The sequence below is a fragment of the Neophocaena asiaeorientalis genome, unplaced genomic scaffold (genome assembly GCF_003031525.2).
Source record: "Neophocaena asiaeorientalis asiaeorientalis breed wild unplaced genomic scaffold, Neophocaena_asiaeorientalis_V1.1 scaffold437, whole genome shotgun sequence".
NCBI classification, from domain to species: Eukaryota; Metazoa; Chordata; class Mammalia; order Artiodactyla; family Phocoenidae; genus Neophocaena; species Neophocaena asiaeorientalis.
In genome coordinates this window covers 3,824,611-3,851,723 of record NW_020173375.1, presented here as the reverse complement: position 1 = coordinate 3,851,723, position 27,113 = coordinate 3,824,611, and the positions used below count along the sequence as shown (strand labels likewise).

The following is a 27,113-nucleotide window of genomic DNA, read 5'->3' as shown; positions in this document are numbered from 1 at the left end:
ACACAATAGCCCAGATAGATTTAGTTGATATTTATAGGACATTCCATCCAAAAACAGCAGATTACACTTCCTTGTCAAATACACTTGGGACGTTCTCCAGGATAGATCACATCTTGGGTCACAAATCAAGCCTCAGTAAATTTAAGAAAATTGAAATCATATCAAGCATCTTTTCTGACCACAACTCTATGAGATAGAAATGAATTACAGGGGAGTCAAGACAAGGATGTCCACTCTCACCACTATTATTCAACATGGAAGTCCTATCCATGGCAATCAGAGAAGAAAAAGAAATACAAATTGGAAAAGAAGAAGTAAAACTGTCACTGTTTACAGATGACATGATACTCTACATAGAGAATCCTAAAAATGCCACCAGAAAACTAGTAGAGCTGATCAATGAATTTGGTAATGTTGCAGGATACAAAATTAATGCACAGAAATCTCGCTTTCCTATACACTAATGATGAAACATCCGAACAAGAAATTAAGGAAACATTCTCATTTACCATTGCAGGAAAAAGAATAAAATACCTAGGAATAAACCTACCTAGGGAGACAAAAGACCTGTATGCAGAAAACTATAAGACACTGATGAAAGAAATTAAAGATGATACCAACAGATGGAGAGATATACCATGTTCTTGGATTGGAAGAATCAATATTGTGAAAATGACTATACTACCCAAAGCAATCTACAGATTCAATGCAATCCCTATCAAATTACCAATGGCATTTTTTACAGAACTAGAACAAAAAATCTTAAAATTTGTATGGAGACACAAAAGGCCCCGAATAGCCAAAGCAGTCTTGAGGGGAAAAAACAGAGCTGGAGGAATCAGACTCCCTGACTTCAGACTATACTACAAAGCTACAGTAATCAAGACAATATGGTACTGGTACAAAAACAGAAACATAGATGAATGGAACAAGAAAGAAAGCTCAGAGATAAACCTACTCACCTATGGTCAACTAATCTATGACAAAGAAGGCAAGGATATACAATGGAGAAAAGACAGTCTCTTCAATAAGTGGTGCTGGGAAAACTGGACAGCTACATGTAAAAGAATGAAATTAGAACACTCCCTAACACCATACAGAAAAGTAAACTCAAAATGGATTCAAGACCTAAATGTAAGACTGGACACTATAAAACTCTTAGAGGAAAACATAGGAAGAACACTCTTTGACATAAATCACAGCAAGATCTTTTTTGATCCACCTCCTAAAGTAATGGAAATAAAAATAAACAAATGGGACCTAATGAAACTTAAAAGCTTTTGCACAGCAAAGGAAACCATAAACAAGATGGAAAGACAACGCTCAGAATGGGAGAAAATATTTGCAAACGAATCAATGGACAAAGGATTAATCTCCAAAATATATAAACAGCTCATGCAGCTCAATATTAAAAAAACAGACAACCCAATCCAAAAATGGGCAGAAGTCCTAAATAGACATTTCTCCAAAGGGGACATACAGATGGCCAAGAAGCACATTAAAAGCTGCTCAATATCACTAATTATTAGAGAAATGCAAATCAAAACTACAATGAGGTATCACCTCACACCAGTTAGAATGGGCATCATCAGAAAATCTACAAACAACAAATGCTGGAGAGGGTGTGGAGAAAAGGGAACCTTCTTGCACTGTTGGTGGGAATGTAAATTGGTACAGCCACTATGGAGAACAGTATGGAGGTTCCCTAAAAAACTAAAAATAGAATTACCATATGATCCAGCAATTTGACCACTGGGCATATACCCAGAGAAAACCATAATTCAAAAAGACGCATGCACCCCAATGTTCATTGCAGCACTATTTACAATAGCCAGATCATGGAAGCAACCTAAATGCCCATTGACAGACGAATGGATAAAGAAGATGTGGTACATATATACAATGGAATATTACTCATCCATAAGAAGGAACGAAATTGGGTCACATGTTGAGATGTGGTTGGATCTAGAGACTGTCATACAGAGTGAAGTAAGTCAGAAAAAGAAAAACAAATATCGTATATTAATGCATGTATGTGGAACCTAGCAAAATGGTACAGATGAACCGTTTGCAGGGCAGAAGTTGAGACACAGATGTAGAGAACAAACATATGGACACCAAGGGGGGAAAGCTGTGGCGGGGTTGGGATTGTGTTATGATGAATTAGGTAATTGGGACTGACATGTATACACTGATGTGTATAAAATTGATGACTAATTAGAACGTGTTGTATAAAAAAATAAATTAAATTAAATTAAATTTAAAAAATTTTAAAAACAACAAAAAATACTGATGTCTGACTCCCACTCCCAGGCATTCTGATTTAATTGGCTTGGGGTGTGACCTGCACACAGGGATATTTTTTCTCTTCAGTTAATTCTAATGTGTGGCAAATTATGGGAACCACTGGGTTATGTCAAAGTGAGAGACAAATGGTCTCTCTGTGACTGAGTGGGAAAACATTCACAGAGCTCATTAGACTATGTAGGAAATTCTTTCTACTGTATTCTTAGCCGAGAAAAGATTATCATATTTTTAAATACATTATTGGGGACTGTGAAATGGGGGGAAATGGATACTGAAATGGGGAGGGGGAAGACCTGTAAGCTGAAATACTAAGTTTTTTGATTTTTCCATACGCCTTTTTATAGTTCAGTAATTATCAGCATAAAGGCTATGTTAAATATTTCCCAGAAAACTGCCTCACCATCAATATAATTACCGTAGCTACTTTGTTTTCCTTCTCATACAGTAATTTGTTTGACTTGTGTCTTGACAATAAGTCTGACCATTCCAGAAGTTACTCACTGTACATGTTAATCTGCCTTACACTGGCTACTTTTAATTTGTCCTTCCATTATGTGCCCAGTGACACCACCTCTGGATTTTAAGGGTTTCTTTGTAATTCTGAGTTCTCCCTGGTGACTATGAAATGAACATGATTAAATTTACCAGAGACAGGCTTTAGCAACTGCACTATCCTACCTACGGCTCACCTACTCAGCCCTGGAACCTCAGACGCTTTACTGCCCACACTCCTGGCTGGTGGTTTACTTCAGTCACCTTCTAGGGGTTGTTGGGTCGCACTGAAGCATCCTTTTGAATGGCGTGTGGGCACAGAGAGGAATCCTCTTAGGCTTGTCTTTGGCCTTAGATGGCTGGAACTAATGCAGTTGTCTTCCTGGGTTTCTCTGATTTTAGAGTTCAGATGTATGCCTTTAATTAGGACCTGAATTAAACTTGCATGTCAGGGACTCCCAACCTCAGTTAACACCACGTTAGTGTAATGGGGATGAAAGCAGGTTGCAGCTTCTGTTATGTTCCTGTGTCCTTCTCTGACACTCCCTTCTTCCTTCTCTTTTTTTAACCTTAGCTCTAGTCTGGCAAGAATGTTAAATAGCAAATCATTTGTCAGAATTTTTTTTTAGAGAATTATTTTTTTTAATTAATTTATTTATTTAGGCTACACCAGGTCTTAGTTGCAGCACATGGAATCTTCGTTGTGGCATGTGGGATCTTTAGTTGCGGCATGTGGACTTCTTAGTTGTGGCATGCATGTGGGATCTACTTCCCTGACCAGGGATCGAACCCGGGCCCCCTGCATTGGGAGCATGGAGTCTTACTCACTGGATCACCAGGGAAGTCCCCATTTGTTAGAATTTTTAAAAATTGCTCATATAGTATTTAACCTTGGGCCAGGCACTCTTCAAAACAAGTAACAAATGTTACTCATTTAATTCCTGGCAGTCCCTTAAAGATGGGAAAATAGGTTCTGAAAAGTTAGGTAAACTTGCCTGAATCACAGAGCAGGTGATAAAGGAGCCAGGATTCCACCCCAGGTGTTTTGGCCCTGGCGTGTTCTTAACCATGAGGCTTTGCTTCCACTCCACTTGCTGGATTTAAGGCTAGAGAAGGAAAGTGGGAAACTAACGTTTCTTCGAATTTGGCTTGAAAATGCCTTTTGCCATATTCTCATCCCAGGGTCGGCATGAATGTCCTAGAGGCTGGTTTCCTTACACTCTCCCTCTCAAAGTAGCAGAAGATAGAGTTCCTGATACTGAGGTGAGCTGTACTACCTTTAAATTTTTTTCTGGGTGTGGGATTTTATGATTCAAATACACTAGTACAGAGAATAGTATAATAGATGTACTCAAACCCATAGCCCAACTTCAACAATTATCAATCTGTGGGCCACTCTTATTTCACCTGCAAACACCCTCCCCATTTCCCAGATTATTTCAAGCTAATCCCAGACTTATTTCATCCATAAATGTTTCACCTAGGGATAAAGATCCCTAACCATAACACCATTATCACACCTAAACAACTAACATTTTCTTTCTTTTTTAAAAATTATTTTATTTATTTTTGGCTGCATTGGGTTTTCTTTGCTGCACGTGGGTTTTCTCTAGATGTGGCAAGTGGGGTCTACTGTTCATGGCGGTATGTGGGCTTCTCATTGCAGTGGCTTCTCTTGTTGCGGAGCACGGGCTCTAGGCACACAGGCTTCAGTAGTTGTGGTGCGTGGGCTCAGTAGTTGTGGCTCGTGGGCTCTAGAGCACAGGCTCAGTAGTTGTGGCGCACAGGCTTGACAACTAACATTTTCTTAATATCAAATATCCTATTGGTGTTAAAATTACTCTGATTTCTCCTGGTGCTTTACAGTTGGTTTGTTTGAAACAATCCAGACAAGATGACCCATTGCATTTAGTCTTTAAGGCTCCTATAATTTTCCCACTGTATTCTTACCACAATTCCGGTCATTTGGCTTGTAGAATTGTCCACATTCTGAACTTAGCAGGTTACTTTCCTATGTCTCCTATAAATGAGTCGTGTGCCCGTTATTAATTGATAGCCTTATTTTGTGGTTCAAGAACTCTGGACCCTGTACACATCTGTGCTTTACCAACAGAGGGCGCCAGAGGAACACTGCAGAGTTAGCAAGAGGACCGTGTCTTTCTTCAGGTCCTCTGGGAGGATTGGCATGTGGAGCCTGGGATGTTCACCTCAGCAGCCCTCCGCGGTTCAGCCACCCTCCAGAAGTTACTTCAGCCCATATTCCCCAGCAAGTTTCTCTGCCACTGGCAGGTTGGCTGTTGCAGTGGCAGCCATGTTCTCCCCTCACAGGTTTGAACCTCAGCCTTGGGAGGGACCCTTGCCTTTAAGTTTCTAAGTTCCTTTCTTGTTCACTCTTCCTCAGCTCTAGGGCTAGTGACTGCTTTCTGTAGTTGCTAGTGCTGTACCCCTAAGCACACTCTTTCACCCTTTTTAATTGTTAACCACTTTAACTAGTTAATAATTCTGTATATTTTTCCTGTCTAAATTACTGGTTTAATTTGTTTCCTGACTGAATGCTGGCTGATGAAATGGTACCAGGAATGGTCTCAGGAGACAAACCTTCAAAGATTGGATTTGGGGATTGGTTTGGTGGTACCTTTGGACTCAAGCAAAATGATGAGCGCCTTGCCAGTGGGAAATGGGATACTCATAATCCACGATATGCATTACAATTCAGCTACCACCTCTGTTTGTGATGAAGTGTCTGCTGAAGCAAGTGCTTTGGGAGCCCCTGGGACTTGGGCTGCACTTGAGTTTTATGGCAGTAATGATGCCTGCAAGGGCTAGTGTGGGGCTGGTTCTCCATGCACTGGAGTGCTTACAAGAAGAAATGACAAGCTCAGGTCCTGAAACTCTCAGCTCAAGTCACCGTCCATGGACCAGAGAGCATCCATGGCAGCCCTAAGAGAATCATTTCACGGAGCCAGGGAGCTGATGTTGCTGAAAATCAAACAAAACTTAATTGTGCAGGTTGTAGAATTATGACGTCAGTTGGATTCACAACCTCATTAAGTTGCTCATGTGAAATTTACGATATTGACTGGGAGAGATGGAGGAACTTGGAATGGCAAATTCTGGTTGGACTCAGACTAAACTGAGAGTGTTGAAAAGTCAAGTCTCTCTGAGCCTTCCTTGTCAGTGGACATAGTTTGCCCTCCTGTGTTAGCTGAGGAGGTGAACATTTTCTTGAAAATCCTGAGATTCTTCACTGGGGTCAGAGTGCCTTGTAAAGACATGCTCATTCTCAAGAACTTCTTTGATGCCAATAGTTGTGGCTTGCGGGCTCTAGAGCGCAGGCTCAGTAGTTGTGGCGCATGGGCTTAGTTGCTCCATGGCATGTGGAATCTTCCTGGACCAGGGATCAAACCCGTGTCCCCTGCACTGGCAGGTGGATTCTTAACCACTGTGCCACAAGGGGAGTCCCTTCTGCCCATTTTTTAATCAGATTGGTTGTTTGCTATTGAGTTGCATGAATTCTTATATAATTTGGATATTAACCTTTTATCAGTTATATGGTTTACAAATATTTTCTCCCATTCAGTAGGTTGCCTTTTCATTTTGTGGATGGTTTTCTTTGCTGTGCAGAAGTATTTAGTCCCACTTGTTTATTTTTGCTTTTGGTGTCAAATCCAAAGTATCATCACCAAGACCTATGTCAAGGAGATCACTGCTATGTTTTCTTCCAGGAGTTTTATGGTTTTAGGTCTTACGTTCAGGACTTTAATCCATTTTGAGTATATTTTTGTGTATGGAATAAGATAGCGGTCCAGTTTCATTGTTTTGCATGTGGTTGCTCAGTTTTCCCATCACCATTTATTTATTTATTTATGTATTTTTTGCTGTACGCGGGCCTCTCACTGTTGTGACCTCTCCTGTTGCGGAGCACAGGCTCTGGACGCACAGGCTCAGCGACCATGGCTCACGGGCCTAGCCGCTCTGCGGCACGTGGGATCTTCCCGGACTGGGGCACGAACCCGTGTCCCCTGCATCGGCAGGCGGGCTCTCAACCATTGTGCCACCAGGGAAGCCCCTTCCCATCACCATTTATTGAAGAGATTATCTTTCCCCCGTTGTATATCCTTAACACCTTTTTTGTAAGTTAATTGACTACGTATGTGTGGGCTTATTCTGTTCCATTGATCTATGTGTCTGTTTTTAATGTCCGCACCATACTATTTTTTTAAATAAATTTATTTATTTTATTTATTTTTGGCTGTGTTGGGTCTTCGTTGTTGTGCATGGGCTTTCTCTAGTTGTGGCAAGCGGGGGCTACTCTTCATTGCGGTGTGCAGGCTTCTCATTGTGGTGGCTTCTCTTGTTGTGGAGCACAGGCTCTAGGCACATGGGTTTCAGTAATTGTGGTGTGCAGGCTCAGTAGTTGTGGCCCACGGGCTCAGCTGCTCCACCCCATGTGGGATCTTCCCAGACCAGGGCTTGAACCGGTGTCCCCTGCATTGACAGGAAGATTCTTAACCACTGAGCCACCAGGGAAGCCCCGCACCATACTATTTTGTTGATTATATCTTTGTAATATAGTTTGAAATCAGGAACCATGATGCTTCCAGCTGTGTTATTCTTTCTCAAATTGCTTTGGCTATTCAGGTCTTTTGTGATTCCATACAAATTTTAGGACTACTATATATACGTATAAAATATATATTATATATATAATATATATTATTATTTAATCATCAAATTATATATATAATTATATATATTTTTTATTGAAATATAGTTGATTTACAATGTTGTGTTAGTTTAAGTGTAGAGCACAGTGATTCAGTCATATAGCTATATATATATGACAATATATTCTTTTTCAGATTATTTTCCCTTATAAGTTATTACAACATATTGAGTATATTTCTTTCTAGGCACATGGGTTTCAGTAATTGTGGTGTGCAGGCTCAGTAGTTGTGGCCCACGGGCTCAGCTGCTCCACCCCATGTGGGATCTTCCCAGACCAGGGCTTGAACCGGTGTCCCCTGCATTGACAGGAAGATTCTTAACCACTGAGCCACCAGGGAAGCCCCGCACCATACTATTTTGTTGATTATATCTTTGTAATATAGTTTGAAATCAGGAACCATGATGCTTCCAGCTGTGTTATTCTTTCTCAAATTGCTTTGGCTATTCAGGTCTTTTGTGATTCCATACAAATTTTAGGACTACTATATATACGTATAAAATATATATTATATATATAATATATATTATTATTTAATCATCAAATTATATATATAATTATATATATTTTTTATTGAAATATAGTTGATTTACAATGTTGTGTTAGTTTAAGTGTAGAGCACAGTGATTCAGTCATATAGCTATATATATATGACAATATATTCTTTTTCAGATTATTTTCCCTTATAAGTTATTACAACATATTGAGTATATTTCTCTGTGCTATATAGTAGGTCCTTGTTGGTCATCTATTTTATATATAGTAGTGTGTATATGTTAATCCCAACTTCCTAATTTATCCCTCCACCACCCCTTTTCCCTTTGGTAACCATAAGTTTGTTTTCTATGTTTGGGGGTCTATTTATATTTTGTAAATAAGTTCATTTGTATCTTTTTAAAAAAACATTCCACATAAAAGCAATATCATATGATATTTGTCTTTGTCTGGCTTACTTCACTTAGTATGACAATCTCTAGGTCCATCCACATTGCTGTAAATGGCATTATTTCACTCTTTTTTATGGCTGAGTAATATTCCATTATATACATACATATGTGTGTGTATATATATATATATATATATATATGGCACACATCTTCTTTACCCATTCATCTGTTCATGGATATTTGTGTGGTTTCCATATCTTGGCTATTGTAAATAGTGCTGCTATGATAATTGGGGTGCATGTATCTTTTTGAATTAGAGTTTTTGTCTTTTCTGGATATATGCTTAGGAGTGGAATTGCTGGATCATATGGTAACTCTATTTTTAGTTATTTAAGCAGCCACCATACTGTTTCTCATAGTGGTTGCATCAATTTACATTCCCACCAACAGTGTAGGAGGGTTCCTATTTCTCCACACCCTCTCCAGCATTTATTATTTGTAGACATTTTTTTGGGGGGGTCATGTTGCGCAGCATGTAGGATCTTAGTTACCTGACCAGGGATCAAACCCGCACCCCCTGCATTAGAAGCATGGAGTCTTAACCATTGGACTGCCAGGGAATTCTATTTGTAGATTTTTTGATGATAGGCATTCTGACTGATGTGAGGTGATAGTTCACTGTGGTTTTGATTTGCATTTCTCCAATAATTAGTGATGTTGAGCATCTTTTCATGTGCTTGTTGGCCATCTGTATGTCTTCTTTGGAGAAATGTCTATTTAGGTCTTCTGCCCTTTTTTGATTGAGTTGTTTGGCTTTTTTTTTTATATGAAGTTGTATGAGCTGTTTATATATTTTGGAAATTAACCCCTTGGCGTTGTATCATTTGCAAATATTATCTCCCATTCTGTAAGCTGTCTTTTCATTTTGTTTATGGTTTCTTTTGCTGTGCAATAGCTTATAAGTTTGATTAGGTCCCATTAGTTTATTTTTGCTTTTATTTATTTTGCCTGGGGAGATTGATCTAAGAATATATTTCTACGATTTATGTCGGGGGATGTTTTGCCTATGTTTTCTAGGAGTTTTATGGTGTCATGTCTTTTTTTAAAAATAAATTTATTTATTTATTTTTGGCTGCGTTGGGTCTTTGTTGCTACATGTGGGCTTTCTCTAGTTTCGGCAAGGAGGGGCTACTTTTCGTTGTGGTGCACAGGCTTCTCATTGTGGTGTCTTCTCTTGTTGCACAGCACGTGCTATGGGCACGTGGGCTTCAGTAGTTGTGGCACTCAGGCTCAGTAGTTGTGGCTGGCAGGCTCTAGAACGCAGGCTCAGTAGTTGTGGCGCGTGGGCTTAGTTGCTCCGAGGCATGTGGGATCTTCCTGGACCAGAGCTCGAACCCACGTCCCCTGCATTGGCAGGCAGATTCTTAACCACTGCGCCACCAGGGAAGTCCAGTGTCATGTCTTATATTTAAGTCTTTAAACCTTCTTGAGTTTATTTTTGTATATGGTATGAAGGAATGTTCTTTTTAAAAAAATAATAAATTTATTTATTTATTTTTGGCTCCATTAGGTCTTCATTGCTGCACGCGGGCTTTCTGTAGTTGTGGTGAGCGGGGGCTACTCTTCATTGTGATGCGTGAGTTTCTCATTGCAGTGGCTTCTCTTTGTTGTGGAGCATGGATTCTAGGCACACAGGCTTCAGTAGTTGTAGCACACGGGCTCAGTAATTGTGGTTGGTGGGCTCTAGAGCGCAGGCCCAGTTGTTGTGGCGCATGAGCTTAATTGCTCCACAGCCTGTGGAATCTTCCTGGACCAGGGATTGAAACTGTGTCCCAAATAATTTTAGGATTATTTGTTCTAGCTTTGTGAAAAATGTCATGGGTAATTTGATAGGAATTGCATTAAATCTGTAGATTGCTTTGGGTAGTAGGACCATTATAACAATATTAATTTTTCCAATCCAAGAGCATGGGATCTCTTTCCATTTCTTTGAATCATCTTCAATTTCCTTTATCAATGTTTTATGGTTATCAGCATATAGGTCTAAGATTGTTTTCTTAATTTCAATTTCTGATAGTTCACTATTAGTGTACAGAAATGCAATTTATTTTTGCATATTGATTTTGTGTCCTGCATCATTACTGAATTCATTATTTAATTCTAACAGTTTTTTGGTGGAGTCTTTAGGGTTTTCTTGCTATAATACCATATCATCTGCAAACAGTAACACTTTCACTTCTTCCTTTTCAATTTGGATGCCTTTTATTTCTTTTTCTTGCCTCATTGCTCTGGCTAAGGCTTCCAATACTATGATGAATAAAAGTGGCAAGAGTGGGCATCTTTGTCTTGTTCCTGATCTTGGAGGAAAAGCTTTCAGCTATTCACTGTTGAGTATGATGTTGGCTGTTGGCTGGTCATGCATGGCTTTTATTATGTTGGGGTACATTCTCTCTATAACCACTTTTCTGAGAGTTTCTAAAATGGATGTTGAATTTTGTGAAAAGCTTTTTTTGCATCTATTGAGATGATCATAGGATTTTTATTCTTCATTTTAATATGGTGTATCACATTGACTGACTTGTGGATATCGAACCACCCCTATCCCTTGCATCCCTGGAATAAATCCCACTTAATCATGTTTTCTGATCCTTTTAATGTATTGTTGAATTCAGTTTGCTAATATTCTGTTGAGGATCTTTGCATCTATGTTCATTGTTGGCCTGTAATTTTCTTTTCTTCTAGTGTCTTTGGTTTTGGTATCAGGGTAATGCTGGCCTCATAAAATTGGTTTGGAAGTGTTCCCTCCTCTTGTTTTTTTGAAAGAGTTTGAGAAGGATTGGTATTCTTTAAATGTTTGCTAGAACTTACCAGTAGAATCATCTGGTCCTGGACTTTTGTTTGTTGAGAAGTTTTGGATTACTGATTCAATCTCCTTACTAGTAAGCAGTATAATCAAATTTTTTATTTCCTCATGACTTAGTCTTTGTAGTCTGTATGTTTCTAGAAATTTATCCATTTTTATAGGTTGTCCAATTTGTTGGTGTATAATTATTCATAGTAGACATTGTAATGTCTCTGCTTTCATTTCTAGCTAAGGTTTGTTTCTTTAGTTTATATTTGATATTTCATTTTTCAAAAACAGCTCTTAGTTTCATTGATCTTTTCTATTGTCTTTTAGTCTCTACTTCATTTCTGCTCTGATCTTTGTTATTTCCTTCCTTCTAAATTTATAAATTTAGACTTAGTTTTTTCTTCTTTTTGTAGTTTCTTGAAGTCTAAAGTTAGGTTGTTTGAGATCTTTCTTGTCTCTTAATAAGGCTTTTATCACTATTAACTTCCCTCTTAGAACTACTTTTGCTGCATCACATCAGTTTTGGTATGTTGTATTTCCATTTTCATTTGTTTCAAAGTATTTTTTTATTTCTCTTTTGATGTCTTCTTTGACCCATTTGTTGTTCAGTAGCATGTTGTTTAATCTCCACGTATTTGTTGATTTTCCAGTTTTCTTCTTGTTATTGATTTCTAGTTTCATATCATTGTGGTCAGAAAAGATGCTTGGTATGATTTCAGTCTTCTTGAATTTATTGACTTGTTTTGTGGCCTAACATATTATCTATGCTGGAGAATGTTTTATGTGCACCTGAGAAGAATGTGTATTCTGTTGCTCTTGGATGGAATGTTCTATATATGTCTGTTAAGTCCATTTGATCTAATGTGTCATTTAAGGCCAGTGACTCTGTATTGATTTTCATTGTGGATGATCTATTCATGAATTAAAGTAGAATATTAAAATCCCTTACTACTATATTGCTGTCTATTTCTTCCTTTATGTGTGTTAATTTTTGCGTTATATATTTAGGTGATTCTATGTTGGGTGCATAAATATTTACAAATATTGTATTCTCTTGTAGGGTTGACCCTTTTATCATTTGTATAATGACTTTGTCTCTTTGACTTAAAATCTATTTTGTCCATTATAAGTATAGCTAGTCCAGCTTTCTTTGTGTTCCATTTCAAGGAATATCTTTTTATATCCCTTCACTTTCAGTCTTTTTGTGTCCTTACATCTGAAGTGAGTCTCTGCTGAGACCCATATAGATGTTTTTTGTTGTTAATGTATTGTTTTGTTTTTTTTATCCATTCAGCTACTCTATGTCTTTTGTTTGGAGAATTTACTCCATATACATTTATAATAATTATTGATAGGTACATAGTTATTGCCATTTTGTTAATTGTTTTCCGGCTGTTTTGTAGTTCCTCTGTTCCTTTGTTCATCTCTTGCTCTCTTACTTTTTGATTTGATGGTTTTCTGTAGTGGTATGCTTTGATTCCTTTCTCTTTGTCTTTTATGTATCTACTGTGGGTTGTGCTTTGTGGTTACCATGAGCTTACATAAAACAACTTATATTTTTATTTGTAACAGTTTATTTTAAGTTGATAACAACTTAAGTTTGATCTCATTCTAAAGCTCTACATTTTTACTCCCCACACCACGTTTTATATTGATGTCACAATTTACATCTTTGAATCTTGTGTATCCATCAACAAATTGTTGTTATTAATAATAATAGTTATTATTGTTAAAAAATTGTGGTTAGTTTTACTACTCTTGTCTTAACCTTCCTAGTACCTTATAAGTGATTAACTCACCAATTTTACATTAGATTGTTCTGAATTTTTACTATATATTTATCTCTAACAGTGAGATTTATACTTCCATGTTTCTCATTACTAATTAGTGCCTCCAACCCTCTTTCAGCTTAAAGAAGTTCCTTTAACATTTCTTGTAAGTCTGGTCTAGTATTGATGAACTTCTCTAGCTTTTCGTTGTCTGGAAAACCCTCTATCTCTCCTCCAATTCTGAAGGACAAGTTTGCCAGCACAGCATTTTTTTCTTTCAGCACTTTAAATATATCATGCCACTCCCTTCTGGCCTGATGTCTTCAGAAAGTGAGAGTGACCCCAGGGCATGGGGTTTTTGGGTTTTATGGGCTAATTTCATAGGCTAATGAGTGGGAGGAATATTCTTGCTATTTCAGTGAAGCATGGGTATTTCCCAGGTATTCAGCCACTGCCCACTTTTCTGGTCCATGTAAGGGGGAGTGATTTTTAGTATTACAACAGGGGTCCCCAACGCCCGGGCCACACAGCAGGAGGTGAGCGGCAGGTGAGCCAGCAAAGCTTCATCTGCCACTCCCCTTTGTTCCCATTACCACCTGAACCATCCCTCACCCCACCACCCCCCATCCGTAGAAAAATTGTCTTCCTCAAAACTGGTCCCTGGTGGCAAAAAGATTGGGGACCACTGTATTACAATATAGGTATAATGAGCTAAATGTCAATGACCAGACTATTCTTGAAGCCTCCTTGGTTTCAGCCAGTTCCAGCTCCTTTTTATTGAATCCCAACAGCTGTGCCCCTCCTTCATTTTCTAGCTGTTCTGTCCTCCCCTTTCCTTCCTGTCTTTTAACAGGTTTGGACTAGAGCAGTGGTTTGTGTCTTTTTTGGGTGGGAAGGCACAGATGTGAACTCTAAAACTCTGAGCTCTACCCTACGAAAGTGTGCTTATGCCATTCCTGAACATTATGGCGCAGTTTGTGAACCTCTGCATGGTAATATTGTTATTAGTCTGCTGGGGCTGCCAAAAGAGAATACCACAGAGTGGGTGGCTTGAACAACAAACTTCTCACAATTCTGGAGGCTAGAAGTCTAAGGCTGAGGTGCTGCCATGAGTGGCTTCTGGTAAAGCATCTCCTCCTAATGTGCAGACAGCTGCCTCTGTGTCCCCACATGGTCTTGTCTTTCCTCTTTCCTCTGTGCCCATGAACTCCTGGTCTCTCCTCATAAGGCCACCAGTCCTACCAAAGTAGGGCCCCATTCATAGGACCTCATTTAGCCTTAATTACCCCCTCAATGGCCCAATTTCCAAGTACAGTTATGTATGGGGTTAAGCTTCAATTTACAAAATTTTCTTTTGGGGGTCGAGGAAGAAAGACACGATTCAGCCCATAATATAAATACTGAATATAACTGAGTGCTGTATCTGCACTGAGGGCCCTGCTTCTGTAAGCTGTCTCAGAGAGCACGTGCTCTAAGTGGTTTGCTCCTGAAGCCCACGCACTACCTTCCAGCTAAGGTGTCTTATTTATTGAATTAATGGTGATGAGATCAGACCAATGAACATGAAAAATTCATGGAGGAATATAAGATGCTAATTTAAGCGGCACAGATTAAAATACTGTAGTAATACTAAGGAGAAAATAAGAATAATCAAGGAAAGATTTTTGGGTTTTTTTCCTTTTTAAATGAGATACCTACCTATGCTTGGAATTATTTGCATGCTAAGAAGAACTTGCTGGCATTAGGACATTTACAGTGTAAGAGCCAAAGCCTGAGTTGAAATGATTTATGCAGGGTGTAGACCGATCTGGAGCCTTAAAATTGTAAACTGTGTGTTGAAGGCCTGAACTGAAAAAATAGTTCATAATCTTGGCAGAAAAGAAAATGGTACATTAGTTAATTTTTCTTGGGATAGAGAAATAGAGTAACATTTGTTTTGTCAACAGTGTGCTCATCAAGATTTGTAGAGTAACTATTTCAAAGAATTTTTAAGTAGTGAAATTCAGGGAGAAACTTACTGCAAACTGCCAATGAAAGGACCCAACTAACACAAAATGGCTCTAATAAAACCAGGCCCATATGTTTTTTTGCTTGGGGGAGGGACAGGAGTACAGTTTATATAACAGTGCTACCTGTTTGGCGGTGTAGGAATTCGTATTGTGAAGGGCAGGGATAACCCCTACTCCATTTAGAGGAAAACCTGATGAAAACTTCAGGGGTTTGATGTCCAGGTTGAGGACTTTAATCCATCACCATTTGAATTTGGCTTTAAAAGAATTATTAGGAATTGAACAGTTTACATCAAAATTACAGTCAAACAAAATGAGGTAGCTTTATAATTAGAGAATTGTGGTCATGCATATAGTACCTGGTGTTTAGGTTTAGATTAATAGAGGCTACTGCAATTTTGTAGTTCCTTTTTTTTCAACCCACTAGACCAATATTCTATAGAAACAAATCAGAAACATGACTAGATTCACTTTTTAATGTGTTTTACAAATCTTTTATTGCTTCAACAAGAAAACGGATAGGATACCAGAATGCTTTTCTTTTTAAAAACTTATTTGAACTACTTTGAGTCACTACTTTTATTCTTTATTGTCCTTATTTTTGAAGCTTTGGCGTCCAAACTTGGAAAACCTCATGGAGATTTGTATAAACATGCATATACATATATACACACACATTAAGTTTAAAGCCTCAGTTCCTCATTAAACCTTGTGCTCAGGCTCCTGTTAAAAAGAGGTAAAATGGTGAGAAGCTAAAAATCATGGAAAACATGAATAAATCCCAATTGATAATTTCCTTGTTGTTATGAATTAAAACAGACATTTTAAGGCAAAATCTATCACCTTGCTGAAACTTCTACTAAGCTACAGACTCAGATATTTATAAGAAAATAAACAAAAAGCTCTTTACACATGTCAATATGGTTTAATGACAAGCTAGCTGAGGAGTTGCACTTTGTTATTTTAGGTAACTTTCCATTCAGGAACAGTTAATATTTCAATGATTAAAATTTCAGGTGTTAAAAACTAACTTCAAGCAAGGTCATTGTTACACTGAAGCTGAATTCTTCAAGTTCTTGTCTTTAAATTACTACACAAATCCATCACAGTTACATTCAAGCTATTAATTTAAAACACATTTAATGTTTGCTAACTGAGTAAATACAATTACTGTACTCTAGGTCGTTTGATTTTATTTTTCTCTGTAGGAGCTTTCCTCTTTTGTGAGAATCCAGGCCCAGGTTCCTTATTATTCTGAAGAAATGAAACAGCTTCTGGTAGACAGTAATTTTCTACTTGAGGAGGAGATTCCTATAAAAGGGGGTAAAAAACCCAACACTGTTCATTTTTTTCAGATTTCAAACTGTTATTTAGGTAATAGATTCCTTTACTCTGCTTTATGACCAAAAAACTTAAACATTTGTCTTTCAAGGTAGCTATTTAGCACCTGTCACCTTTAGTGACAGATCCTGTGTAACAAAATTTCACCTTTTATCAGAAAAATGAGTTTATAGCTCAGGCAGAGTGGGGCTAGCTCAGATCTTAATGGTTTCATCTGTAAAATATGGATTAAGTACAGAATATGGAAAATATGGTAAAATAAGTTAATAGCTATCATTTAACTGTGAGATGTTATGTTTAGTGTAAATTTTTGAAAATCTTTGAATGGAATGGGATGAATTCCCCTTTTCATTTTTTATGGCTTTTAGTCTGAGGAGAAGCCCCTGTCTGTGTCATGTTGACTGGCTAAAACTCTAACAGAAAACTTTGAAGAACCAGGGGACAGAATGGCAACCACAGCACTAGAAAATGAGGTGGGAAATTCATAAAGTTTGGGAGGAGCTCCAAACTCTGTGTTATAAACACTGACCAAATCCTTGCTTGACCCCTAAATCATGTATGTGCAGAGACTCAAGGTAAGGCTCAAAGAACCCAACTAAGATTTGAGCTGCCACTCACTGTGGAAGGTCAGCCAAGTAAACTGCCTGCTAAACAAATAAAATGGTCCTCTTCAGAAGAACATGACAGGATCTAGTCTCTACAACTGATTTGTAATTTCTAGGATACATCCATAATTACTGTACACGTGAAGAAGCAGAACATGAACTATTCTCAAGAAAAAACAATCACCCCCCAAAATGGAAATACTTAAGTATCAACTTAAGAAAAAAATATACATATACTTAAAATTACAAAATGCCCATGAAAGAAATCAATCTAAATAATTAGAGATAAGCTGTCCTCAGTGACTAAAAGACTTAACATAGTAAAGATGTCAAACACTCAAACTGATCTGTAGGTTTAATGTAATTCCTATCAAAATCATAGAAAGGTATTTTTATAGACAAACAGATTTATTTAAAAATTTACATATAAAGACACAGTCAAAAAGAAGTACAGGCCCTAGAGTAGCAACAACAATTTTGAAAAAGAGGAAGGAATCACGACCTAATATTAGGACTTATTATGTATACAGTAATTAAGAGTCTTGCAGAGGGAAAGACACATAGATTGATGGAACAGAACAGAGAATGCAGAAATAGACCCACACAAAATGCACATCTGAATACTGACCAAGGTGCAAGTGCAACTAAATGGAGTATAGTTCTTTTAACAAATAGTGCTGGAGCAACTGGACATTCTGAGGCAGAAAACCCCTCAACCAACCTCCTAACAATTTTGACCTAAACCGTACACCTCTATGTATTATCAGACATAAAAAGTAAAAACTATAAAACCTTTTTTAAAACTTGTTTTGCAAAAATTCCTGTTAAGAGGATAAAGGTAGGGGATCCCTGGTGGTCCAGTGGTTAGGACTCAGTGCTTCCACTACCGGGGGCACGGGTTCAATCCCTGGTTGAGGAACTAAGATCCTGCTAGCTGTGTGGCTAAGCCAAAAAAAAAAAGAGGATAAAGGTAAATGGATGAATACATAAGCCACAGACTGGAAGAAAATATGTGCAAATACATATCCAACAAAAGACTAGTATCTATTATAAACAACTCTCAAGCGTTAAAAAAAAACAATTCAATTACAAAGTGGACAAAAGACATGAAGAGACATTTCAAGGAAGAGGATATGAACATGGCAAATAAGCACACAAAAAGATGTTCACTTTGATTAGCCATTAGGAAAATGCAAGTTAAAATCACAAGAGAGATCATACACCAAATGAAATGGCTAAATAAAAAATGACAACTAAATGCAGATGAGGATACAAAGAAACTGGATCACTCATACATTGATGGTGAGAATGTAAAATATGCCCACTTTGTAAACACACTCTTGAGAATTTATCCCAGTGCAATGAAACCTTATTTTCACATATGAAACTGTACATAAATGGAAACAACCCAGATGTCCTTCCATAGGTTAATGATTAACTGTGGTACATCTGTACCACTCAGCAATAAAAGGTAATAAAAGTATTCATTGTTGCATAAGAATGCAACAATCTGGATGAAACTCAAAGGAATTTTACTGAGTGAAAAGCCAATTGCCAAAGTTTACACACTATTATTAATTCCATTTATTTAAGTTTTAAAAAATGAGGGATTCTTGGGCTTCCCTGGTGGCGCAGTGGTTGAGAGTCCGCCTGCCAATGCGGGGGACATGGATTTGTGCCCCAGTCCGGGAAGATCCCACATGCCACAGAGCGGCTGGGCCCGTGAGCCATGGCCACTGAGCCTGTGCGTCCGGAGCCTGTGCTCCACAACGGGAGAGGCCACAACAGTGAGAGGCCTGTGTGCCGCAAAAAAAAAAAAAAAAAAAAAAAAAAAAAAAAAAAAAAAAAAAAGAGCGATTCTTGTAGTGATAGAACTGTTCTGTATCTTGACTGTGGTGACAGATACATGAACTTACACATGATAAAACTGCAGAAATCTAAATACACAAATATACATGAATAGAAGTAAAACTGGGGAAATCTGAATAAGCTTGGATTGTATAAAGCCAATATCCTGGTTGTAAGAATATCCTTGTTTTTGCAAGATGCTACCCACTAGTGTAACCTGGAGAAAGTGTACATGGAATGTCTCTGTATTGTTTCTTAATACTGCATGTAAATCTACAATTATTTCCAAATAAAAAAGTTTAATTAAAAAAAAAGTAACAGAACATCTTGCTCATGACCCAGATGTTGGAAATAGTAGACAATTGCAACATAGCTATTATAACTCTTCTTAATGATATAAAGGAAAATATGCTTGAAATGAGTGAACAGAGGAAATCTCAGCACAAAAACAGAAACCACAGAAAAGAACCAAAGAGATTTTAGATATAAACAAGTAATACTTTAAAAAAATTTTTATTTATTTTTGGCTGTGTTGGGTCTTCACTGCTGCACACAGGCTTTCTCTAGTTGTGGCAAATGGGAGCTACTCTTTGTTTTTGTGCGTGGGCTTCTCATTGCAGTGGCTTTCTTGTTGTGGAGCACAGGCTCCAGGCACGCAGGCTTCAGTAGTTGCAGCATGTGGGCTCAGTAGTTGTGGCATGCAGGCCCTAGAGTACACAGGCTTCAGTAGTTGTGGTGTGTGGGCTCAGTAGTTGCAGCGTGCAGGCTCTAGGGCACGCGGGCTTCAGTAGTTGTGGCGCACAGGCTCAGCAGTAGTGGCATGCGGGCTCTAGAGCACAGGCTCAGTAGTTGTGGTTCACAGGCTCAGTTGCTCCGTGGCATGTGGGATCTTCCCAGACCAGGAATTGAACCCGCGTCCCCTGCATTCGCAGGCAGATTCTTAACCACAGAGCCACCAGGGAAGTCCAAAAATATAAGACTTAAATCAAAGTCTCACTGGATAGGATTAAGAGCAGATGAAAATAACAGGAAAAAATCAGTGAAGTTGGAGATAGATACACAGGAATTGGGCAATCAGAAGAGCACAGAGAAAAATAATTGCAAATAAGTGAATACAGGCTTAGGGGCCTGTGGGACAATATCAAAAGAGTAACGTGAGTAACTGAATTCCCAGACAGAAAAGAATGAAGCAGAAAAAATAGCAGAATGAAGAAATAATGCCCCAAACTTCCCAAACTTGGTGAGAGACATAAGTTTAAAGAAGCTTTGTGAATACCAATCAGGATTCATACAAAGAAACCATACCTGGAAATATAAATGGTTGAAAATCAAAGATGAAGAGAAAATCCTGAGAACAGCCAGGAGAAAAATGACACATTGCATAAAAGGGAACAATTCAAATTACCATGAACTTCTTATCAGAAACAATGGAGGCCTTAGGACTTCCTCAGTGGTCCAGTGGTAAAGAGTCCACCTTCTAATTCAGGGGACGCAGTTTTGATCTCTGGTCAGGGAACTAAGATCCCACATGCCCTGGGGCAACTAAGCCTGTGCGCCTCAATGAGAGAGCCCGCATTCCACAAAACTACAGAGCCCAGGTGCTCTGGAGCCCACGTGACACAACTAGAGAGAGAAAAAAACCCACACACCACAACAAGAGAGAAGCCTGTGTGCCACAATGAAGAGCCCATGCCACAAAGATCCTGCATGCCTCAACGAAGATCCCAAGTGCCGCAATTAAGACCCAACGCAGCCAAAAAACATTATTGCTTTTAAAAAATAAATATTTTGTTAAAAAGTAAAAAGAAAAAGAAACAATGGAGGCCAGGAGAGAATGAAGTCTTTATTGAAGTACCAGAAGAAGAAAAAAAACTCAACCCCAAATTCTATATCCTGCCAAGAATCTTTAAGAATAAAGGTAAAATAGACATTTTCAAAAAAAAGAGAAAAAAAGAAAACTAGCATTGGTCCCCATCATATTTGTACTACAAACTAAAGAAAGTTCTTCAGGCTGAAGGAAAATGATACCAGATGGAAACTTAGATATTCAGAAAAAAATAACACTCAAAATGGTATACATTAGGGTAAATATAAAAGACTTTTTTCCCTTTTGATTTCCTTAAAATACATTGGATTGTTTAAAGCAAAACTTACTTAAAGTATAACACTGTACTTGTGGGGCTAAAACAGATAGATGGGCCAGACATTAAATATTTTAGTAGTTGCAAATTTCTGTTGCGACTACTCAACTCTGCAGTTGTAGTGCAAAAGCAGCCAAAGAGAATATGCAAATGTAAGAACGTGGCTGGGTTTCAATAAAACTTTGTTAATTAAAACAGGCTGGATTTGGCCTGTGGGCTATAGTTTACTGGCCCTTGGTTTGAAGAACAGGGGAAGCAAAGGAATCTATATGGTTCAAGATTTCTGCATTTTATGCAAAGTGGCACAATATTAACTCTAGGAAGATTATGAAAAACTAAGGAAGTATATTGTAATCTGTAGAGCAAAACACCCCTGCCCCTCTAAAAAAAAAGCAGAGAAGTTTTTGCTTTAAAAAGACAATGGGGCTTCCCTGGTGGCGCAGTGGTTGGGAGTCCGCCTGCCGATGCAGGGGACGCAGGTTCGTGCCCCGGTCCGGGAGGATCCCACGTGCCGCGGAGCGGCTGGGCCCGTGAGCCATGGCTGCTGAGCCTGCGCGTCCGGAGCCTGTGCTCCGCAACGGGAGAGGCCACAGCAGTGAGAGGCCCGCGTACAGCAAAAAAAAAAAAAAGACAATGGAGGGTCTTCCCTGGTGGTGCAGTGGCTGAGAATCTGCCTGCCAATGCAGGGGACATGGGTTTGAGCCCTGGGCAGGGAAGATCCCACATGCTGTGGAGCAACTAAGCCCATGCGCCACAACTAATGAGCCTGTCCTCTAGAGCCTGTGAGCCACAACTACCGAGCCTGCGTGCTGCAACTACTGAAGCCTGTGCACCTCAAGCCCATGCTCCGCAGCAAGAGAAGCCACAGCAATGAGAAGGCCACGCACTGCAATGAAGAGTAGCTCCTGCTCTCCACAACTAGAGAAAGCCCACGTGCAGCAACGAAGACCCAACACAGCCAAAAATAAAAAAGAGACAATGGAGGGGATTTCCCTGGTGGTCCAGTGGTTAAGACTCCACATTCCCAATGCAGGGGGCCTGGGTTTGATCCCTGGTTAGGGAACTAGATCCCATGTGCAGCAACTAAAGATCCTGCAAGCCGCAACAAAGATCCCGCACATGGCAACAAAGATCCCCCATGCCACAACACAGCCAAATAAATAATAAATAAATATTTAAAAAAAAGACAATGGATGAAATGGAATTCTAAAAAATATTAAATACCAAAAAAAGCAAGAAAAGAAGAACTGAGGAACAAAGAACTGAAGAGACAAACCAAAAACAAATGGCAAAAACCCCCAAAAAAACAGTATCAGTGATTACGGACTAAACATTCCAGATAATAAAAAGCAAGGCCCAACTATGTCCTGTTTACAAAAAAGCCGTTTTAAATATAAAGACACAAATAATTTAAAAATTAAAAAGATAAATACCTGGGAAAAAATTTAACCAAGGAGGTAAAGCATCTGTAAACTGAAAACTGTAAGACACTGATGAAAGAAACTGAAAAAGATACAAATAAATGAAAAGATAAGCTGTGCTCATGGACTGGAAGAATATTGTTAAAATATCCTTACTACCCAAAGCAGTCTGCAGATTCAATGCAATCCCTATCAAAATTCCAATGGCATTTTTCAGAGAAACAGAACAAACAAACCTAAAATTTGTATGGAACCACAAAATATCTCAAATACCAAAAGCAATGTTAAGAACAACAAAGTTGGAAGCATCATGCTCCCTGATTTCAAACTATATTACAAAGCTACAGTAATCAAAATAATACGGTACTGGCACAAAAACCGATCAATGGAACAGACTAGAGAGCCCAGAAGTAAACATATGCATACATGATCAATTAATTTACGACAAAGGTGCCAAGAATATACAATAGGGAAAAGACAGTCTTTTCGATAAATAGTGTTGGGAGAACGGAACCCCCACATGCAGAAGAATGAAACTCCACCACTATCTTATATCATACACAAAAATAAACCCAAAATGGATTAAAGACTTGAACACAAGACCTGAAACCATAAAACTCCTAGAAAAAAACAGGCAGCAAGCTCCTTGACACTGGTTTTGGTGATGATTTTTTGGATTTGACACCAAAAGCAAAGTAACAAAAGGAAAAATTAACAAGTGAAACTATATCAAACTAAAAAACTTCTGCACAGTGAAGGAAACCATCAACAAAATGAAAAGCCAACTTATCAAATGGGAAAAAATATTTGCAAATTATATATCTGATAAGGGTTAATATCCAAAATATATACAGAACTCATACAACTCAACAGCAAAAAAAAAAATCTGATTAAAAAATGGGCAGAGGATCTGAATAGACATTTTTCCAAAGAAGACATACAGATGGCCAACAGGTACATGAAATGGTGCTCAACACCACTAATCAACAGAGAAATGCAAATCAAAACCACAATGAGATACCACCTCACACCCATTAGGATAACTAACATAAAAAAGACAAGAGATAACACATGTTGGCAATACCATAAAAAAGACAAGAGATAACACATGTTGGCAAGGATGCAGAGAAAATGGAATCTTTGTGCACCATTGGTGGGAATATAAATGGTGCAGCCACTCTGGAAAACAGTATAGAGGTTCCACAAAAAATTAAATACAGAACTACTATATGGTCCAACAGTTCCACTTCTGGGTATTTATCCAAAGGAAACAAAAACACTAACTCGAAGATATCTAATAGCCAAGACATGAGTGTCCAGCAATGAATGAATGGATAAAGAAAACTGGTATGTACACGTACACACACACACACACACACACACACACACACACACACACACACACAAAATGGAATATTATTCAGCCATTAAAGAGGAAATCTTGCCAATTGTGGCAACATGGATGGACCTTGAGGGCATTATGCTAAGCAAAAAAAGTCAGAAAGAGAAATACAAATACTGTATGATCTCTTGTTAAGTGGAATCTAAAAAAACCAAAACCCTCAAAACTCAATAGATACAACAGAGAACAGACTGGTGGTTGCTTGACAGAGGCAGGGGGGTGAGGGGTGGGCAAAATGGATAAAGGTGGTCAAGAGGTACAAATTTGTTATAAAATAAATAAGCTGTGGGAATATAATACACAGCATAATGGTTACAGTTAATAATACTATATGGTATATTTGAAAGTTGTTGAGACTCAATTTTGGAAGTTCTTATCACAAGATTAAAGAAAATTGTAATTATGTGTGGTGATGGATGCTAACTAGACTTACTGCGTAGATCATTTCGTAAAATATACATATACTGAATCATTCATTATTTTGTACACCTGAAACTAATGTTATATGCCAATTGTATCTCAATTCAAAAAAAAAAAAAAGGCCAGACTCATCATTTAGGCAGATCAGAAGACTCCTTTTTGGGTAAAAATGAAACAATTCAAGAAGCACATAAAGTTATGAATCTAGGAGAGGTGTCCAATAACTAGTTCATCCACACCATCTCACCCAGCTCAAAATGGACAAGACCCAACTGTGCTCAGTACTTCTAAGCAGCTTTTTACCCCCTATTTTTCTTTTTAAGTGATATTTTTAAAAATTAATTATTTATTTTTACGTTTGGCTGTGTTGGGTCTTCATTGCTGTGTGCAGGCTTTCTCTGGTTGCTGCAAGTGGGGGCTACTCTTCGTTGCGGTGCGCGGGCTTCTCATTGCAGTGGCTTCTCTTGTTGAGGAGCATGGGTTCTAGGCTCGCAGGCTTCAGTAGTTGTGGCACACGGGCTTAGTTGTTCTGCAGCATGTGGGATCTTCCTGGACCAGGGCTCGAACCCGTGTCCCCTGCACTGGCAGGCTGGTTCTTGACCACTGTGCCACCAGGGAAGTTCCTACCCCCTACTCTTAATCATGGACAGAAAACCAAGAATTACTAGATATCTGATAAGTTCCTCTAACATGGAAGATAAAAACCCAGATAAAGGGAAAAACACAGCTTGGTGGAAGTAGAAACTATGCAGAGATAAGAAAACTTAAAAAAAATACATCAATAAATCCTCTGTTTTGACTTACTCCTGAGAGCTAGAGATAGGCAATAATAAGCTCAGATGCAGAAATACAGAGAGCTCACAGAAGGTATTAATCGATGAAACAAGAAAACATTAAAACAATAAAATATAAATTCAAAAAATGAAAACAGGTCTAAAACATGATAGCAAAATGAAGTTGATAGAATATTGAACTGCAAGAATCTCTCAAAAAGATAAAAATAAGTGAAAAATAATAAAATCTAATATACAAATAGCAGAAGTACAGGAGAGAACAGAAAGTGGAAAAAAAACCCCTCATCATTGAAATAATTCAAGATTTCCCAGAACTCAAAGATAGAAGTTACCAGACCAGAAAGGGCCCAAGTGCCCAGCATAATATAAACAGATCCTCATGAGAGTGTATCATTTTGAAATTTCATAAAACTGGGGCAAAAAGAACTTCCTAACTAGATTACAGTTACATATAAAGGATTAAGGATCAGATGGCTTTAGACTGCTCAATGGCAATACTAGAAGCAATGAGACAAACAATCAAAAGTCTAAGAGAAAGCAGTTTCCAACCTAGAATTTGATGCCCAGCCAAACTATCATTCTAGTAGGAATGAGAATAGAAAAAAGAATTTCCACAAATAGAAAGTCTCAATTTACCTTCCATGTGTTCCCTTTTCAAGAAGTTACGAGAAGAGACCTCCATCACAATCAGACAGCAGATCAGGATGACATGCAATTCAGAAAGAGGAGATTCAACAGAAAAGAGACAAATGGTGGTGAATGGAGCTCCTGGGACGATGGCAGTGTACAGAAGTAGACAGAGGGTGACAAAGATCCCTGCAGCCACCACACCTAGTTTCTAAGCTGAAGTCAGAACACTGGGGTGAGCCTATCTCAGAGTCCTATCTGTGCTTGGCTTATCTTGGCCATGAACTTGACATGAAGCTGCTGCTCTCCCCTCCTTAGCCTGCTGCTTCACACTATAGAAGTGTTCTGTTTTGACTTACTCCTGAGAGCTAGAGATAGGCAATAATAAGCTCAGATGCAGAAATACAGAGCAGCTCACTCCCCCAATGTGTTTCTCCAGACATATAGTATTTGACACACATTACAACCCTGAGAAAGGCAGGAACAACAGGGAGCAACAGGGAGTTCCTATGGGACTAGCAATCTTCTATTTCTTATCCTCGGCACCTAAATGACATTTTGCTATTCTTTAACCAGAACATATTTTCTATACACTCTTTTTTATGTAAAAAGAAAAAATACCCCCAAATTATAGCACATGTACAAGTTTAACACAGCACAAGTTTAAGCAATTAATCTATGTTGGGTCCCATCTTAGATGGCAGCTGTATCCCTGAAACAATCAGAAATTTCTGGAGGGATGAGGTATGGGAAATTCTCTACATTCCCCCAATCCCTGCCCTTTTCCCAGTGGGTAATATTTTAAAACCTCATGTCTCAACAAATAGAGATTTTTAAAAAGTTATTTAGATGTTCAAGGAGAGCTAGTACTGGTTTACTAAGTCCTAATCAATACACCCCACTGCTTTATGACAGAGGCTTTGCATGCATGTTTCAGGCACTCCTATTAAAAGCTGACCAACTTCCAAACACAAGCAGCAACAACCACAAAGCAGGTTAGTTTTGGCTTCCCCCTACTTCTACACTAATCTGTTTGAAATCCTTTGTTGTAAGACATTTACAATCATGTGTCATATCTTGCTGATTCCTGATGGCATTTTAGGCACTCCGGTGTCAAGATTTTTCTTTGCCCATTCAAATCACCCAACATAGGCCAATTCTGAACAGGAGTATAGTGAGCCCTCCATGTAGTAAGTGTTTCATTTCCCTTACTGTCTAACACAGGTATTTACAGTGTATCAAAACAAAAGGTCAAGAAAATTTAAAAAGGACCCTTGGGTAAATGTTTCTCCTTGGACTCGTGGAATCAATTTCTGCTTTCTTTATATTCCAACATTTTAGAGGGCACTTTTAGAGGTACCCAGATTTTTATGCCCATTTCATATTTAACTTCTAGGCTAAATGTTTACATAGGTTTTCATTATTTTAAAAAATAGACTGAAACTGAAAGGGGTTGAATGGGGGAGACTAACA

General features: G+C 38.4%; 1 protein-coding gene across 1 annotated transcript in view; it reads right to left on the bottom strand.

Moving 5' to 3' along the window:
• Positions 1-15,518: 15,518 nt before the first annotated feature.
• TOPBP1 (DNA topoisomerase II binding protein 1) overlaps positions 15,519-27,113 on the bottom strand; it is a 69,871-nt gene continuing 58,276 nt past the window's right edge. The window contains exon 28 of the mRNA XM_024746230.1: positions 15,519-16,352. Within this exon, the coding sequence (XP_024601998.1) occupies positions 16,209-16,352 (144 nt within the window). The 3' untranslated portion in view covers positions 15,519-16,208. The remainder of the gene's footprint in view (positions 16,353-27,113) is intronic.